General features: G+C 39.9%; 1 protein-coding gene across 1 annotated transcript in view; it reads right to left on the reverse strand.

Moving 5' to 3' along the window:
• LOC145467312 (uncharacterized) overlaps positions 1 to 16,238 on the reverse strand; it is a 166,733-nt gene that overhangs the window by 136,473 nt on the left and 14,022 nt on the right. Inside the window, exon 3 of the mRNA XM_081450852.1 lies at positions 663 to 1,031. Coding sequence (XP_081306978.1) covers positions 663 to 1,031 — 369 coding nt within the window. The remainder of the gene's footprint in view (positions 1 to 662; positions 1,032 to 16,238) is intronic.

Here is a 16,238-nt window from a genome sequence, read left to right on the forward strand (position 1 = left end):
GTAGTGGAAACCCACAGAACGATAACTCGCTGAAATCGCGTTAGATCGGCCCGAGGAGCTGGCAAACAACAAAGAATACAACACAGCAACAGGGTAAGTAGATTTTATTCACAAAATATAAGAATAATTGGCTTTTCAAGCAAAGCCGTTGCATTTCCATACAAACCTTTATAAATTCAAACCGTTGTAACACAACACCTCCATATACTGCAAGGCGTGAGTCATGTTTCGCGTGGTCAAATTCGGTCGTTATGTAATAGTACATGCCATATGTCACGTTAGCCTGAACATTGGCATAAAAAGGAAAAAACAAAAGGATAACATTGAGAGCTTGGGCCGCCTGTGGTACTGTATGTTAATTATATGTACCACATATTCAATGCACACTTATATCATGCAATAAATGTTGGGAGTATGAATTACTTGCACTTACAGGTTATAGTAAGTTATAAAACACCATAAAAAATGAACTGACTTGTACTTATTTAAAACACGAAACTGCAAATTCCCAAAAACAGCAACTTACTCCTTCAACATATCGGATCGAAGTTTGAAGCTACTATCAGTACAATCTCTAAGTTTTAAATAGTATATTGAAAATAGAAAACAGAGTTTGGGGGAGAAATTGGTCAGGAGATTTACCTTTAATTTTGTTCACTTACCCACAACAAGCAACTGAACAGTATCATAAGCAATTTGTACAGCAAGACTTTGAGATGTGAGTTGGCAAATATAGAACCTTTCATCTGCTTTCTGGATTGAGCTCAGTCTGAAAGTGACCTGTCCAGGACTAATTCCATTCCATTCTCCACTCACACGTCCACTGTATGGAGAATTCTGTATAACAGTGGTTTGGAGCATGTTTATGGAAACCAGAACATCTTCAATTTTAACAGAACCATCGTGTTTTGTTCCCCACTCAACTCTCTCCAGGTTTCCTCCATGAAACGCCCAAGTGAAGTTGACAGATGAACCAAGAACTCCAGTCAGCTTGTTTCCGCCAAAGGGCGAGGTAAACATTGGTCCACAGACTGCAATAAGACAAAATTGTCGGTGTCTCTCACAAAGTATTAAAACCCCTGAAACTATATAAGTCCATTTAAGACCGAATACACGAATTTTGTAAAGGCCTTTTAACGTCTTTTTAATTTATGTATCTATCCATAATCCTTGGGAAACGATTTTTACCTCGAAACTTAAGAATGGCTGACAGTTAGGATCGAGAAACGCCGGTCAACGACCCATTTGGCCAATCGATCATATTTTGCCCAAAGATACCCTTAGGTGACCCAATTCTAAAAATCATATTTAAAGGTTCCAGCGAATTTTTATTTTTCAGAAATTCGCAAAAATTTGAAAGCGCGGTCAGAGTGCGGTTTTTCGTGTAATGAAATGACAGAAATAAGGTGCGAGGACGAAGCGCTGCTTAAGTCTTAAAATAATTTCAATTGACTTCAAACTTCACACAAATGTGGAACAACCACTCTAATTTATTCCTCGTTTTAAACTAATCTCGGAGATGTTGATATAATGGTTTTCCGAATCATTTTAAAAACACCTATGAAGCGTGTGAAAAATAACGGCAAAATATAGCTCATGTTTAACAGCATCAAAATGCATCTGGTACCTCTCTTTCCGATTATTTTACTCTACAGCCTTAAAATATTATTATTAAACATATACAATGCCAAGTTTCATGCTCGAACTCGCAGTATTTCCCTTTGAGAAAAACGAAAATCTATGTCAATGTGTTGGGCGCAAATAACACAATAATTATACACGAACAAGAGACAAATCAATTTCAACGGCGAAAGTAAAAGGCTGTCATCAATTAAAATCCTGTCAATTTACTGCTATCAGTAGAAACATAATGTCCACTACATAAAAACTGTTTTTAGACGTTTTCGGAACATTGCGCGTTAACTTTGTTTGATTTCCTGTCCGCCGTCATGTCTAGTTTGTCATCGCGTGTATTTCCTTAATGTAAACAACACTGTCAATGGTTGTCATAACAAACGCAAGAGATTTCCTGGAACCTTAATGTTTTCGATTCAGCAAAACGCTTTAAGTTCGTTAAGACGCAATAATGGGTTAATTTGGAATGCTGTTTAGCATTAAGGACGTTAAAGGACTGTAAATTAATCGAGTTGAAATATCGATCTTGAAGCAAATCAAAATCGCGCCCTTATTCTAATTTGGTAAACGGCCGATCTTCGTTCAAGTTCAAGAAGTCGAGAGGTTAATCCGGCAGTGTATCACCGGTCCAACAACAAAATCAAACCGAGGTCATCAAAAGTGTAAGTTTAAAAGTGTAGTGGCAAGTTTCAAATAAGTTTCGCCTATATAAATTGGAAACAAGAAGTGAAACGGTCTGACCCGAAACAAATAAACAAAATATTAATACGACTAATTTAATCCGAAAATGTTACAGAAAACATACATACATACATCCTTTACTATCTTTCCGCATGGGGGCTTTTCGAAGGCAATATGGTACAATACTACAATTAAATACTAATATACTAAAATTAATAATATTACATTCTAATTTAGATAATCACGAATTTAAAAACTCTACAGTTAATTTACGATTAATTTACAATTAAACATACCTAAAAGCCGTCGATTCCCCTCAATACCACTCCACATTGCCTTAAAGAGCCCAAGCTTTCTGGTGTAAGAATCAGGGGCCTCATGGATCTGTTTTTACTATATCGGCAACCATGCTGCGGCTCTGATATTCGAGACCGGCTTAGTAAAAGTTGTCACACAACCGCACGAGCAGCCCAGTCACGCTTTCACTGCTCTTGCGCAAATGTTCAACATTTCTCGATTTCCATAAACCGATTACAAGTTTAAAGTAGTGACAGTAGATTGAAATGCGCTTTTTTAAGCTGTCCTATCCAGGAGCAATTATTTTTTGTTCTTGAATGGCTCTTAGCTGTAGCTACAGTCCGGCGGAGAGGGGGGACACAGGGATCACTAAGTTAAATAATTTTGAGTTTAGCTCCGCTGAGTCAATTACCTGTTGGCGCGCATATTGCATTGACCGTGTACAGGTGGGAAAACAGTTCAACCGGAAAAGCCTGTTGCACATTGTAATTTAGCGTTGTCCAACACGCAATCGGTCTGGTTGTAATGCTAATCGTATTTGATAAAATCTCAAGTTTTCTTTCTACACATACTGGGGTGACATACTACTAGATGGGCGTGGCCGGGAGCCACGAGTCAAGTCAGTCAACTCCCAAAGCTTAACAGAAGAGTGATAGTGAACCACTGGTGGAAGGACTGCAGATTGTCCCTACGGTTTACCCTGATAGGCCTCTGTGTTATTCTAATGAACTGATGCTGTTACAATGATATTGTTTAGCTTTATGATCATGCTAATGGCTAAGGGTTTCTTTTGCTATTTAGTCAGACATCGCTCTTTCTTCATTTCTGCTGGAAGCATCGTTCTCTGAAAGAGACTTAAGGTCATTTTCTAAAAAGGTACGAACACTGCGACCTTAACATCAGTGCCATCGTCAACGGGTGTGACCGAGGAAGCGTCTGCTGATGTTTCCATGGATAGAGGATAGAAACTATGTACGACAGGGATGTATTAATGTCTTCAAGGCGGCTGCATTCGTGTCTTTCATATGCTGTCCACTTTAGAGAGGCACTTGTCTCTGGAGAAATGTACTCAGTCCGTGGAGAGACTTTCCCTATGACCTTTGCCAAAATGAGCTACAAACCCTGCTTGGAGCAAGTGTTGGCGCTTAACTCAAAGCCACAATAGGTCACCAAGAAGTCCTTGTTGCTTTAAAAGAGGGTTAGGCTTTCAGGGCAGTCAGTGACCAGCAGAAATTGTATCTTATAGCAAAATTCCGCATTAGCCTAAAGAACCTGAAACTGCCTATGCTACGGTGCGGTTGCGAAGACATGGAAGTAGATATACCTCTCTCACTCCTGCGCGGAAAAGCTCCATCCTCGGCGCTTCTGAAGTATTTTGCTAACAACTGCACTTGCCGGAAGTATTCTTAGGAACTGTCGGTGTTTGGTTTCTTCGATATTTAGCAACATCTCTTGCATCTCTCTTGTAGAGAGGGAGAGGGAGTAGACGAGAAAGACCCTTTAGAGGAAAAACTAACGGCCAAATCGTGTCAACCTCTCTGGGAACGAGGTTAGAATCGTCACCCTTTCCAAATTCGCTGAAGCGATTAATTTACCTTTATCAACTTAAGGGCCCATTAACCGATCTTTTCGAGCCTTTGCTAGGGAAAATTTATTCTCATATAACCTCGTCATTTTTAGTTACTTCAGAGTTATTTCATGTGTTTTAACTTTTTCATGATCAGTAATACTAGTGATGACGTCATCAGGCCGCGCCCATGGTCATGTGACTAATACAGAAAAAATGCAAAGGCTCCCAGGCAAATTACTTTCTCGGGATTTTTTTCATTGATTTGATATTTTAATTTAAATCCTCATTACGCTATGCATCGATTTTGTTTCATTTCTGAAAGGTCAGATTTTGAAAGCATTTCAAAATATTGAAAAATTCGTAATTTTCTGAAAAAAGCATGATTTCGAAAAAGAAATGCATAGCTATGTTGCCAACGTTGGCTTTAATCGAAATTCGTCGAAAAAGGCTGGATTTAATTTAAAACCGCGTTTCCTTTAGCATTTAAAGAAACCGGAAGTGCACCCAATATATATTGAAAGTTACCCTATCAGCGCGTGCGCAATTTACATTACCAGCGCACTTCGGTAAGATCAAACAAAGCCACACGGAGTTAGTTTTTCTCTTTCTATTGCTCTTGTTTTTCTGTCTTTCCCTTATTTTGTCTTTGCTTGTACTTTTTTTACTTTGCATTTTGCGAAACACAAAGAAAAACATCTAAAATGTAAGCAAATTTGCAAGTTTTTGAGTTGTTTTATTTTCCGTACTCAGGCTGACGTAAGTGACCGGAAGTGAAATTTCACCTCCTTAGGAAGGCGCGCGAGCGCGCGCATGAATCGGTTAATGGGCCCTTAAAAACAGATGATCTAATGTACTTTGTTTCCGACACTACGTGCAGACGCAGCGCAACAGTGCCTTAACAAACTAATCATTCTAGAACATAGATATTGCGAACAGCCTACTTCCTTAAAATAGTTTTTCACAAAGAACTACTTATTTATGATTCTTTTATACTGAAAAAGAAACCCTTAACCATTAGCATGATCATAAAGCTAAACAGTATCATTGTAACAGCATCAGTTCATTAGAATAACACAGAGGCCTATCAGGGTAAACCGTAGGGACAATCTGCAGTCCTTCCACCAGTGGTTCACTATCACTCTTCTGTTAAGCTTTGGGAGTTGACTGACTTGACTCGTGGCTCCCGGCCACGCCCATCTAGTAGTATGTCACCCCAGTATGTGTAGAAAGAAAACTTGAGATTTTATCAAATACGATTAGCATTACAACTAGACCGATTGCGTGTTGGACAACGCTAAATTACAATGTGCAACAGGCTTTTCCGGTTGAACTGTTTTCCCGCCTGTCCACGGTCAATGCAATATGCGCGCCAACAGGTAATCGACTCAGCGGAGCTAAACTCAAAATTATTTAACTTAGTGATCCCTGTGATACTTTGAGAATCATCTGGTGTTTCAGTGATGGCGTTAAGAGCTGGGACCACTTAATCTGCCACGGTATACAGATATCCGACCTTTCCCGGAGTACCCCCTCCCCCCTCTCCGCCGGACTGTAGCTACAGCTAAGAGCCATTCAAGAACAAGAGATAATTGCTCCTGGATAGGACAGCTTAAACAAGCGCATTTCAATCTACTGTCACTACTTTAAACTTGTAATCGGTTTATGGAAATCGCGAAATGTTGAACATTTGCGCAAGAGCAGTGAAAGCGTGACTGGGCTGCTCGTACGGTTGTGTGACAACTTTTACTAAGCCGGTCTCGAATATCAACACCGCAGCATGGTTGCCGATATAGTAAAAACAGATCCACGAGGCCCCTGATTCTTACAGCAGAATGCTTGGACTCTTTAAGTATTGAGGGGAATCGACGGCTTTTAGGTATGTTTTCTGTAACATTTTCGGATTAAATCAGTCGTATTAATATTTTGTTTATTTGTTTCGGGTCAGACCGTTTCACTTCTTGTTTCCAATTTATATAGGTGAAACTTATTTGAAACTTGCCACTACACTTTTAAACTTACACTTTTGATGACCTCGGTTTGATTTTTGTTGTTGCACCGGTGATACACTGCCGGATTAACCTCTCGACGTCTTGAACTTGAACGGAGATCGGCTGTTCACCAAGTTAGAGTAAGGGCGCGATTTTGATTTGCTTCAAGATATTTCAACTCGATTAATTTACAGTCCTTTAACGTCCTTAATGCTAAACAGCATTCCAAGTTGGCCCATTATTGTGTCTTAACGAACTTAAAGCGTTTTGCTGAATCGAAAACATTAAGGTTCCAGGAAATCTCTTGCGTTTGTTATGACAACCATTGACAGTGTTGTTTACATTAAGGAAATACACGCGATGACAAACTAGACATGACGGCGGACAGGAAATCAAACAAAGTTAACGCGCAATGTTCCGAAAACGTCTAAAAACAGTTTTTATGTAGTGGACATTATGTTTCTACTGATAGCAGTAAATTGACAGGATTTTAATTGATGACAGCCTTTTACTTTCGCCGTTGAAATTGATTTGTCTCTTGTTCGTGTATAATTATTGTGTTATTTGCGCCCAACACATTGACATAGATTTTCGTTTTTCTCAAAGGGAAATACTGCGAGTTCGAGCATGAAACTTGGCATTGTATATGTTTAATAATAATATTTTAAGGCTGTAGAGTAAAATAATCGGAAAGAGAGGTACCAGATGCATTTTGATGCTGTTAAACATGAGCTATATTTTGCCGTTATTTTTCACACGCTTCATAGGTGTTTTTAAAATGATTCGGAAAACCATTATATCAACATCTCCGAGATTAGTTTAAAACGAGGAATAAATTAGAGTGGTTGTTCCACATTTGTGTGAAGTTTGAAGTCAATTGAAATTATTTTAAGACTTAAGCAGCGCTTCGTCCTCGCACCTTATTTCTGTCATTTTATTACACGAAAAACCGCACTTTGACCGCGCTTTCAAATTTTTGCGAATTTCTGAAAAATAAAAATTCGCTGGAACCTTTAAATATGATTTTTAGAATTGGGTCACCTAAGGGTATCTTTGGGCAAAATATGAGCAATTTGCCATATGGGTCGTTGACCGGCATTTCTCAATCCTAACAGTCAGCCATTCTTAAATAGCTTAAGACCAGGGGACCGTAAACATCGAGAATTGATTTTTAAATCTGAAATCACGGATTTCTTCATATTTTGCCAGGAGAAACCGTTTGGTGAACTATTTTCGAAAATAAGACCAAAACTTGCCAGAGAGTATTTGATTTTGAGGAATCCAACAAAAAGGAGAATTACTGTTTTCGCGCTTCCGCAATAAATTCAGCCGAAAATTTGGACATATTCACATCAGTCTCAGAGAAAGACGGCTCGGTCTATTAAAATTATCTTTTACATGTATGTTTGGTATCACAACTAAAACAAAACGATGTAAAAATATTGCCAAGAAATGCATTTTTACTTCGGGTTAGGAGCGCCCGAAAATTGCTACTTTTTGCACTTTGAAAACAACCTAAAAATAGGGCATTTTTGAAGGCAATTTTCGTACCTTGGTACAGCGAAATCGTAAATGAAAAATACATTTTTGCAAAGCCCTGTTATTGTTTTACAACATATAAAAAATTCAGCTAAGGCAATTGAAAAGCTGTATAGTAAAACATGTGTAAGAAAAGGCCTTTTACGCGTAATTTACGCTACAAGTAACGGTGGTCACGCAAGCACAATTTTTACCCGTGTCTAGACGAAATTCAAGGCTCAAAAAAGCACTCTGGTACATGGCTTCACCCAACGACACTACACTCCAGGGAAGATTAATCATTTCAATTACACATCAGGCGAAGAAAAAATGGGTTAACTAAAACGGCGAATTCTGAGAATATTTTCAAAACAGGTCACTTGAGTAACACGGGCGACCCTTTGACCTTTCATGTCCTTCGGAAATCAACACACAGCAGCTCTTACTTTGACTTTCATTCGTCGGAATACACGTTTCTTTGCTTTTGTTTGCTTTGCTAGCATATCCACAAGTAGAAGACGTTAGGCTTTTCAATTTGGAGGCATCTACCCGCAATATCATAAGAACAGCTGGAGTATTTTTGAAATTTGACTCACTTCGCATTTACACGGTTACGATTAGCTGAAGCTGATCGCCGAATTACACATGAAAATTCGCATTTACAAAATGGCAGTGTTTGCAAGGAAAAAAAAAGTATTAGCAAGGAAGGATCAATGAAATATTGTACTTAATGCTTAGGAATTACTCCTTACCTTGGTGAGTTTTTCCTGACAGGTTTTGGCAAAACACAGAGCGAAGGCACCGCGTGACAGCGACGTAATGTAGTGTTAGCCGGGAGGAACATGTGGTGGTTAAGGGAAGTTGGGTGGTAAGGAGTAGTGGCAGCATTGCTTAGGCGTGGTAAGTTTCGACGGGTGAGTGCAGTTTTATGATGTGTCTTTTAACAAGCACTTTGAAAACGTCTCTGCATGTAAAGATTTGGTATATCCTTGATTGGATCAAGCAAGCTTAAGGGCTGGTTCACACTGACATAAGCATAAGCATAAGAAAAATATGTGTGAAACGGGGTTACAGAAGCATAAGCATAAGGATGGCAATTGCGCAGGCGCAGTTCACCTCTCAGGAATCAAAGACGGCGGATAATGAAGTCGAAATTGGATTGTTGCTACCGTTAAACCGTAGAAATCGAAGATTGCTTATGCAAGACAAACACAAAGAAAACCGAGAAAGGTCATTCGAACGTGTATCACTTACCATTCTCTAATCCAACCTCCTTTGCTACATCTCTCCAAGTCAACCTTTTTACCTCATGGTATGTACTTCATACCATGAGGTATAGTGATGGTTGGATTGGTCACTCCATTTCCGTTAAACAATTAATTTATGCATTAAATCCGCATTAAAAATGAATTAAACACGTTTCCCCCTGTCCCCCATACTAGGTTTGGTTTTGTCCACAAAGTCGTGTCAATGTTTTATGTTCATATATGTGGGGGGAGCGGGTGGGACAAAGGTGGCAATACATGTTTACAAAATGGCGTCTGTTGTGTCGAGTCCGACGCAAAAATTGTCAAGGCGAGTTTTCCTTCCTTTCGCTCCATGTTTGGTCAAAATACACTTTTGAAGACCTCACAAACGAACAGGAAATGTGCTCAAGAAAGCTCGAGTGGAAAGAAATGGGTTTTAAAGTCTTAAAAGTTACGATGTCTCCAAGATACATTTGGACAACGAGGAATAGAATGCACAAAACGAACTATTCGGAATGAATGCTTTATGGTCTGGGGAAAAAGGTAAGCTGCCCTCCTTCTGCTGTATTGCATTTTGAATTTTCTAAAAATACTCGCAGGACGTATGATTTAAAATTAAATGCGCTTTTAATATTTGGCAATTCGCGAGGAACTTGTTCGGAAAATGTCACATGACAAAGGAGATCGATGAAGCTTTCGTCAAGTTCCCCTCTCGCTGAGACTTAAATGCCACAACTGTGACAAGCTGTAGAAATTGAACACAACTGCCAAACAAATGCTAAATACATATACGCCAAATAACAAATGCCATAACAAATACAAAATATCAAACAACAAACAAATGCCAAACAGATGATCTGTTACCTGAATACCACCTGAAATACACCAAGGTCAGGAGCAATTGATTATCGAAGGTAATCCTACAATACCCGAGCAGTTTGAAAATCAAAATAAAATACCACTTCAGTTGTCAAGTAATTGTCAGGACAGAAATGCAGATAAAAATGTGGATGTATGGAACTCAAGGGCTACCATTGTCTCCCATCCTCAGTTTAGAATGACACGTGAAAGAGAACCCTCCAGAATTTCTTACAAAATGGTTACCAGACTTTCTAATGGCAAAAAAAAAAAAAAAAAAGAAATCCTCAAAGAAGTATTTCATTAGACAAAGTTTAAGCTTGTGTATTTTTCGAACAAGGACTCCAAAGCATAAAAACTTGCCTTGGTTTTGTATGATAGCTGAAGGTAATATTTTCAGAAAATTAAGGCAGCTCCAAATGAAAACATATCATTATTTGAGCAGAATCATATCACTGAGTGAAGATATGGAGTCAAATCCTGGTCCTGCAAATGAGTATTGCAAATCAGTACCTTTTATATCACCCAAAAATTCTGTCTGATTATTAGAATTCAGATTGTCTCAGTTAGGCAGAACTACATTTGATGTTGGAGGAGATGGTGATTGCTTTTTTAGGGCTGTATCACATCAACTCTATGGAAATCCTCAGGGTCATTTCTATGTGCGCAGTGTTAACATTTAGTATTTAATGAATCACCCTGAACAATTTATAGAGAGTAAAACTGAGCATTCTTGGCAAGGTTATTTGGAAAGAATGTCATGTCAAGGAACATGGGCTGATGCTATCATAATTCAAGCTGTTGTCAATTGACTTAATTTATCAATTCATATTGCTGAATCAAATCCAACTTTTTCTCCAGTTACTGTTGTTGAGCCAGTGAATGTTACAAATGCCCTAAACATTTACATTGGATACCTAGATGAATTTCATTATGTTTTCATAGTCGAAAACAGAACAATGGAGATAAGAGACAACAGCAAACAAACAAAAAATGCAGATGAAAACAAACCAGTTGATAACAGTGAAACACGTAAAGCTTACAGAAGAAAATACACGAGAGAATACATGAAAGACAGAAGAGCTGATGATAACTTTAGAATAAATGGGTATCAAAAACGACTACAAGGCTGCAACATTAATAGCAAAAATCTAGGAACAAGAAACACCAGACTGCTAAAAGAACAAAATTGAACCCAAAACATGTCAGAGAAATTGAGCAGCGCTCCTTCAGAAAACGAAAATCAGACAACCCACAGCACATAAGGCAAATAACCAAACAGTCGGTAATAAAAAGACAAAAGGCTGAGACTCTGGCAAGTGTGTCGCTACTAACATGTAGCAGTCATGAGTTGCAGCCACAAGAAAATAAGTACGATGCAATTTCTATGATAAATTTGTTTTACAAAAACATTGCATGTGGCCCAGAATATGTATGCACTTGTTGTGACCAATTGTACTGGTTCAAGTGCTCACCATGTTCACTAGACATTGTTCAGTCCTGTCTTACTGGTTTTAAAAGTGTCAATGACACTGAATGGAGCTGCATGACTTGCAATAAAAAAAAGTCTAAAAAGTCTGAAAAAGCAATTGTCTAACTTGCAAGAAAAAAGGTCTAAAACAAGGCAGGTTACCCAGCTGTTCTAAAGCCAATAAGATGGGTTTTCCTTATAAGCCTAATGTATTGAATTTCACATCACTAGAAGAGCGACTAATAAATATCACCTCGTATACCTTTCATGCAAATCCGTGAACTACCTCGGGGTGGTCAATTGTCTATTCATGGAAACATTGTCAATGTGCCAAGTGATGTAAATTCAACTGTTCATTGTCTCCCAAGGCCAAGAAGCAAATCACAGACCATTCCAATAAAACTTAAAAGGCGACTTGGTTACAAGCATCACTATCAGTTTCAGACTGTCAGACCTAACAAAGTATTAGATGCAGCCAAATATCTTGTAGACACTAATGAATTATTTAAAACTGAAGGCATAAAAGTGCAAAATGTAGGGGTAGATGGCATAACTTTGCAACCCATGAAGAGTGGGGTGAGTTTGTTCAAAACCCTAACACATCCAGTGCTGATGTGCAAACTGATGAAATCTTCACGAAGTGCAAATATGTGCAGTGCAAATATTGTCAAAACAATATTTGCACTGCTGATGTTCATAATCCAGACAGAGAAAAAGACACAAAAAGGATTACCAGTGTTTCCTGTCCAAATGTTATATATATTAGATGAAGACCTTATTTCTATGAATATGCTCAACTAATGGCTACTTATTAACATGATGCACTTTTGAACTTAACACCTTACAAATGCAACACTTCTTAGTTCCAAAAGAGGCAAAGGACGGCACTTCATAGAATAATTACCACATACCATGAGGTAGCTCGAAGGAGCCTTTGATCTTGTTTTTGTCTTTAAAGTCTGCTGATTTTTTGTCGTACAAACAAGGATAATTGCGGACAGATTCCGCCAACTTTTCGTTAACCTGCGTCGCCATGTTTTCAGCTGACAGATTCTGACAGAGCGGGCCTGGATTTTATTTTACCTGGCATTTGCATACAATCGGAGGTCACGTGCGATGGCAAGCATGTGATATCCGAGCTTAGTGCAAGTTAGCTGTCCGAGCAAGCAGTCTAAAGTTTATTCTCGCGGTCTTATTTTCGAGTGGTTTAGACCTTTCTACGTCTTGCGGTTAACATGTCTGGAGGAAAAGAATCCGCAGAATCGGCGAACGAAGACCAGTTATTGGCTTATGACCCAGACGAGGACAACAACGCCGGAATATCCGGAGAGAAACATCTCGACACGCCAAGTGTCATGGCGGCCAAGGCCCCAGTGAGCGATTCGAACATTTCGATGTCGCACGCTGACATAACGCTCCTTTCGTCAGCGATACTGACCTTGTCACAGAAAATCGATAAATTCGAGGAGGCAAAGGTAAACGGCTGAGTGATGACCGAGAACATCAACACGGTCTTCCCGCCAAGAAACCCGCCAAAGACAGCTCGAGCTCCTCGAGCGACCAACATGAGAACGAAGAAGACATTCAGACTCTCATGGATAAAGTAGAGGGTGAAGATGGCGATCTCGAGGCGGAAGAGCCAGAGGAAGATGAACGTTTAGCGGACTTGGAGAAGGAGTACGAGTCTGAAGACCTGACTGGCAAAAGTATTCACAGTCCACAGCTCGCCAAACTGCTTAACAAGATGTTCCGCAACCGTTTGCCAGATAAATTGCTGAAAGAAAAGCTTGAGCGCCAAGCTAGACCGGAAAATTGCGATACTGCTAAACCCACAAGGGTAAATCCAGGCATCTGGCGTAAGCTCCGTGAGCCCACGCAGAAGAGGGATTTGCAGCTGTTCAAAATCCAGCAAGCCCTCGTTAAAGGCATAATCCCAGTCGCTCGTTTGACGGATCTGTCCATGACAGAGAAGAAAGGCCTAGACCAGGAAGGGGTTCAACAGATAAAACAGTTTGGACTCGACGCTCTATCGTTGCTGACGCATGTTAACTATGAACTTAACATGCAGCGAAAGCAACTCATGACACCTGATATTGGCAGAGATTATGTCTCTCTCTGTTCTCCTCATGTGCCGTTCACTGACTTGTTGTTTGGAGATGACCTTCAAAAACAGTTGAAAGACATAGGAGATGTGAATAAAATTGGAGCCAAAGTGCAAGGTCATAGAGGACCCCACAGATCCCAAACGGGCTATGTTAACAACAACAACTCCAAGGGATCTTTTTCCCACAGAAATCAGTCAAAAAACTTGAAGGGCCAAACCTACAAACCCTGGCGACACAAGGACTCCCAGAAGTCCAACACAAACAACAAGAGGTCATCTCAGTAGCCACGAAGCTAACACGGTAAATGCTGTTTCAAATTTTGTTGCTGGTAATATAGCTAAACACATCTCTAACTGGAGGTCTATTACCACAGACCCAAGCATCCTTGAGATTGTGTCAGGCTATTTCATTGAATTTGAAAGCACACCATGTCAGTCAGCTGTGCCACATATTACTTTTTCTAACGGCGATGATCTCATCATTGCTGGAGAGATAAATAAACTCCTAGAGAAGGGAGTAATTAACAAAACTACACATTGTGACACTGAATTCATATCCACAGTTTTTACTCGGCCCAAGAAAGATGGGTCTCATCGACTCATCCTAAATCTTAAAAGATTGAATGAGTATGTCACATATCACCATTTTAAAATGGAATCTCTCCAGTCAGCAGTACAGATACTTAAAAAAGACTATTGGATGGCAGTTTTAGATCTCAAGGATGCTTATTATTCTGTGCCCATAAAGCCCCAGCACAGGAAATTTCTCAGATTTGAGTTTAAAGGATCTCTTTATGAGTTCACCTGCTTACCTAATGGCCTTGCATCGGCCCCTAGAGTATTTACAAAGCTCATGAAGCCAGTATATGCAACACTGAGGTCAAAAGGATATCTGATAGTAGGCTGCATAGATGACATCCTTTTGCTAGCAAAAACACCTCATTAATTAGAGCAAGTTGTGGCTGAAACATTTGCTTTGCTTAGATAACTGGGATTTACAATTCACGAATCAAAGTGTGTCCCAACACCAACCCAGATTGCCAAATTCCTGGGATTCTTACTGAACTCTAAGGACATGATCATTTCTATGATCCCTCAAAAAGCAGCCATTATCAAATCCAAGTGTCACAATCTAGCCCATCTGGAAGGACCCATTCCAATTCCAGATGTGGCCTCTGTAGTGGGCCTCATGGTCTCAGCCTTTGAAGGAGTTCAGTATGCACCTCTGTTCCATAGGTCTCTAGAAAATGACAAGACGTATGCTCTAAAAAACAATGGATGGGACTTGGAGGGGAAAATGACACTCTCCCCTCTAGCAAAACAGGACCTTTCATGGTGGATCACCAATGTTGATCAACTCCCCAAAGCCATCACGCCTAAACCCTCAGACTTAACTCACATGACTGACAGCTCTCTTAAGCGCTGGGGAGGGGTGATTGAGGGCACATCATCTGTAGCGGGTGGCAGATGGTCACACCAAGAATCCCAACTACATATTAACCTTTTGGAATTGAAGGCCATTCATCTCGCCTTGCAGGCCCTCTGCAACCATATGCGGAATCGCCACATAAAAATCCTTTGTGACAATACTACTGCTGTTTCATACATTCGTAATATGGGCGGTACAAAATCTTGCAGTTGCAATGACATCACCAGGGAAATCTTTATGTGGTGCATAGATCAAGAGCTAACACTATTAATTTCCCACTTACCAGGGAAACTAAACACAGAAGCAGATAAGGCTAGCCGTGAATTCCACAGTAGTAATACTGAATGGTCGCTAGACCAAACTGCATTTAATGAATTAAAATCAAAGCTGGGTGAGCCTGATATTGATATGTTTGCGGCAAGGCTAAACCACAAGACAACCCACTATATAGCCTGGAGACCAGATCCAGGGGCAGTAGCTATTGATGCCTTTACTATAGATTCGTCCCACTATAACCTTATCATTGTTTTCCTCCGTTTAGTCTCATCGTCAAAGTCCTTCAGTTCATATAAGAGAGCAAAACAACAGCCATCCTAGTTTACCCACATTGGCCAACACAGTTCTGGTATCCACTCCTGCTTCAGTTAATGAAATCTCCACCGGTAAAAATCAAGATGCACAAGAAGACTCTAACATTGCCCCATCAACCAGAAGAAGTTCACCCTCTGTTCCCCAAACTTCAGCTTCATGGATGTCTTGTGTCCAGTCATCATTAATTAATCAAGGCGTAACAGGGGAGCCTTTGAACACCATCTTGGAATCATGGCGATCAGGGACACGTAAGCAATATCATACATATGTTTCAGCCTGGGTTAAGTTTAGTAGTGACAATTCTATCAGTCCAATGAACCCAACCCTGCAACAGGTTTTGGAGTTCCTGTCATTCCAATCAAAAACAGTTGGATATAGTGCGGTAGCAACTGCTCGGAGTGCCTTGTCAACCTTCATCAAAATAGATGGCGTAAAAGTGGGTGATCACCCACTAGTGTCACGGTTTATGTCTGGTTTATTCAATCAAAAACCAGCCCTGCCTCGCTATACTGAGACTTGGAATCCACAGATTGTGCTCAACTATTTAAAAACTTATCCAACCACGGGAAACTTGTCACTTAAGCAACTCACTCAGAAACTAGTCATGCTTATGGCACTCCTCTCAGCACAGAGAACCCAGACTCTTCAAAAGTTATCTCTGGAGGAAATGCGTGCATCGTCTGGAAAGTATATATTCCATATCTCCTCTCTCTTGAAGCAAACCAGTGCAAAAGGTGGCCAGAACAGACACTTATTCCCTATCACCTTTACCAGTTATAATGTGGATAAAAGACTTTGTGTTGTTGAACTTTTGACAGTCTATATTGAAAGGACAGCCTCTCTTAGAAA

Source organism: Orbicella franksi, chromosome 14, assembly GCF_964199315.1.
Source record: "Orbicella franksi chromosome 14, jaOrbFran1.1, whole genome shotgun sequence".
NCBI lineage: Eukaryota > Metazoa > Cnidaria > Anthozoa > Scleractinia > Merulinidae > Orbicella > Orbicella franksi.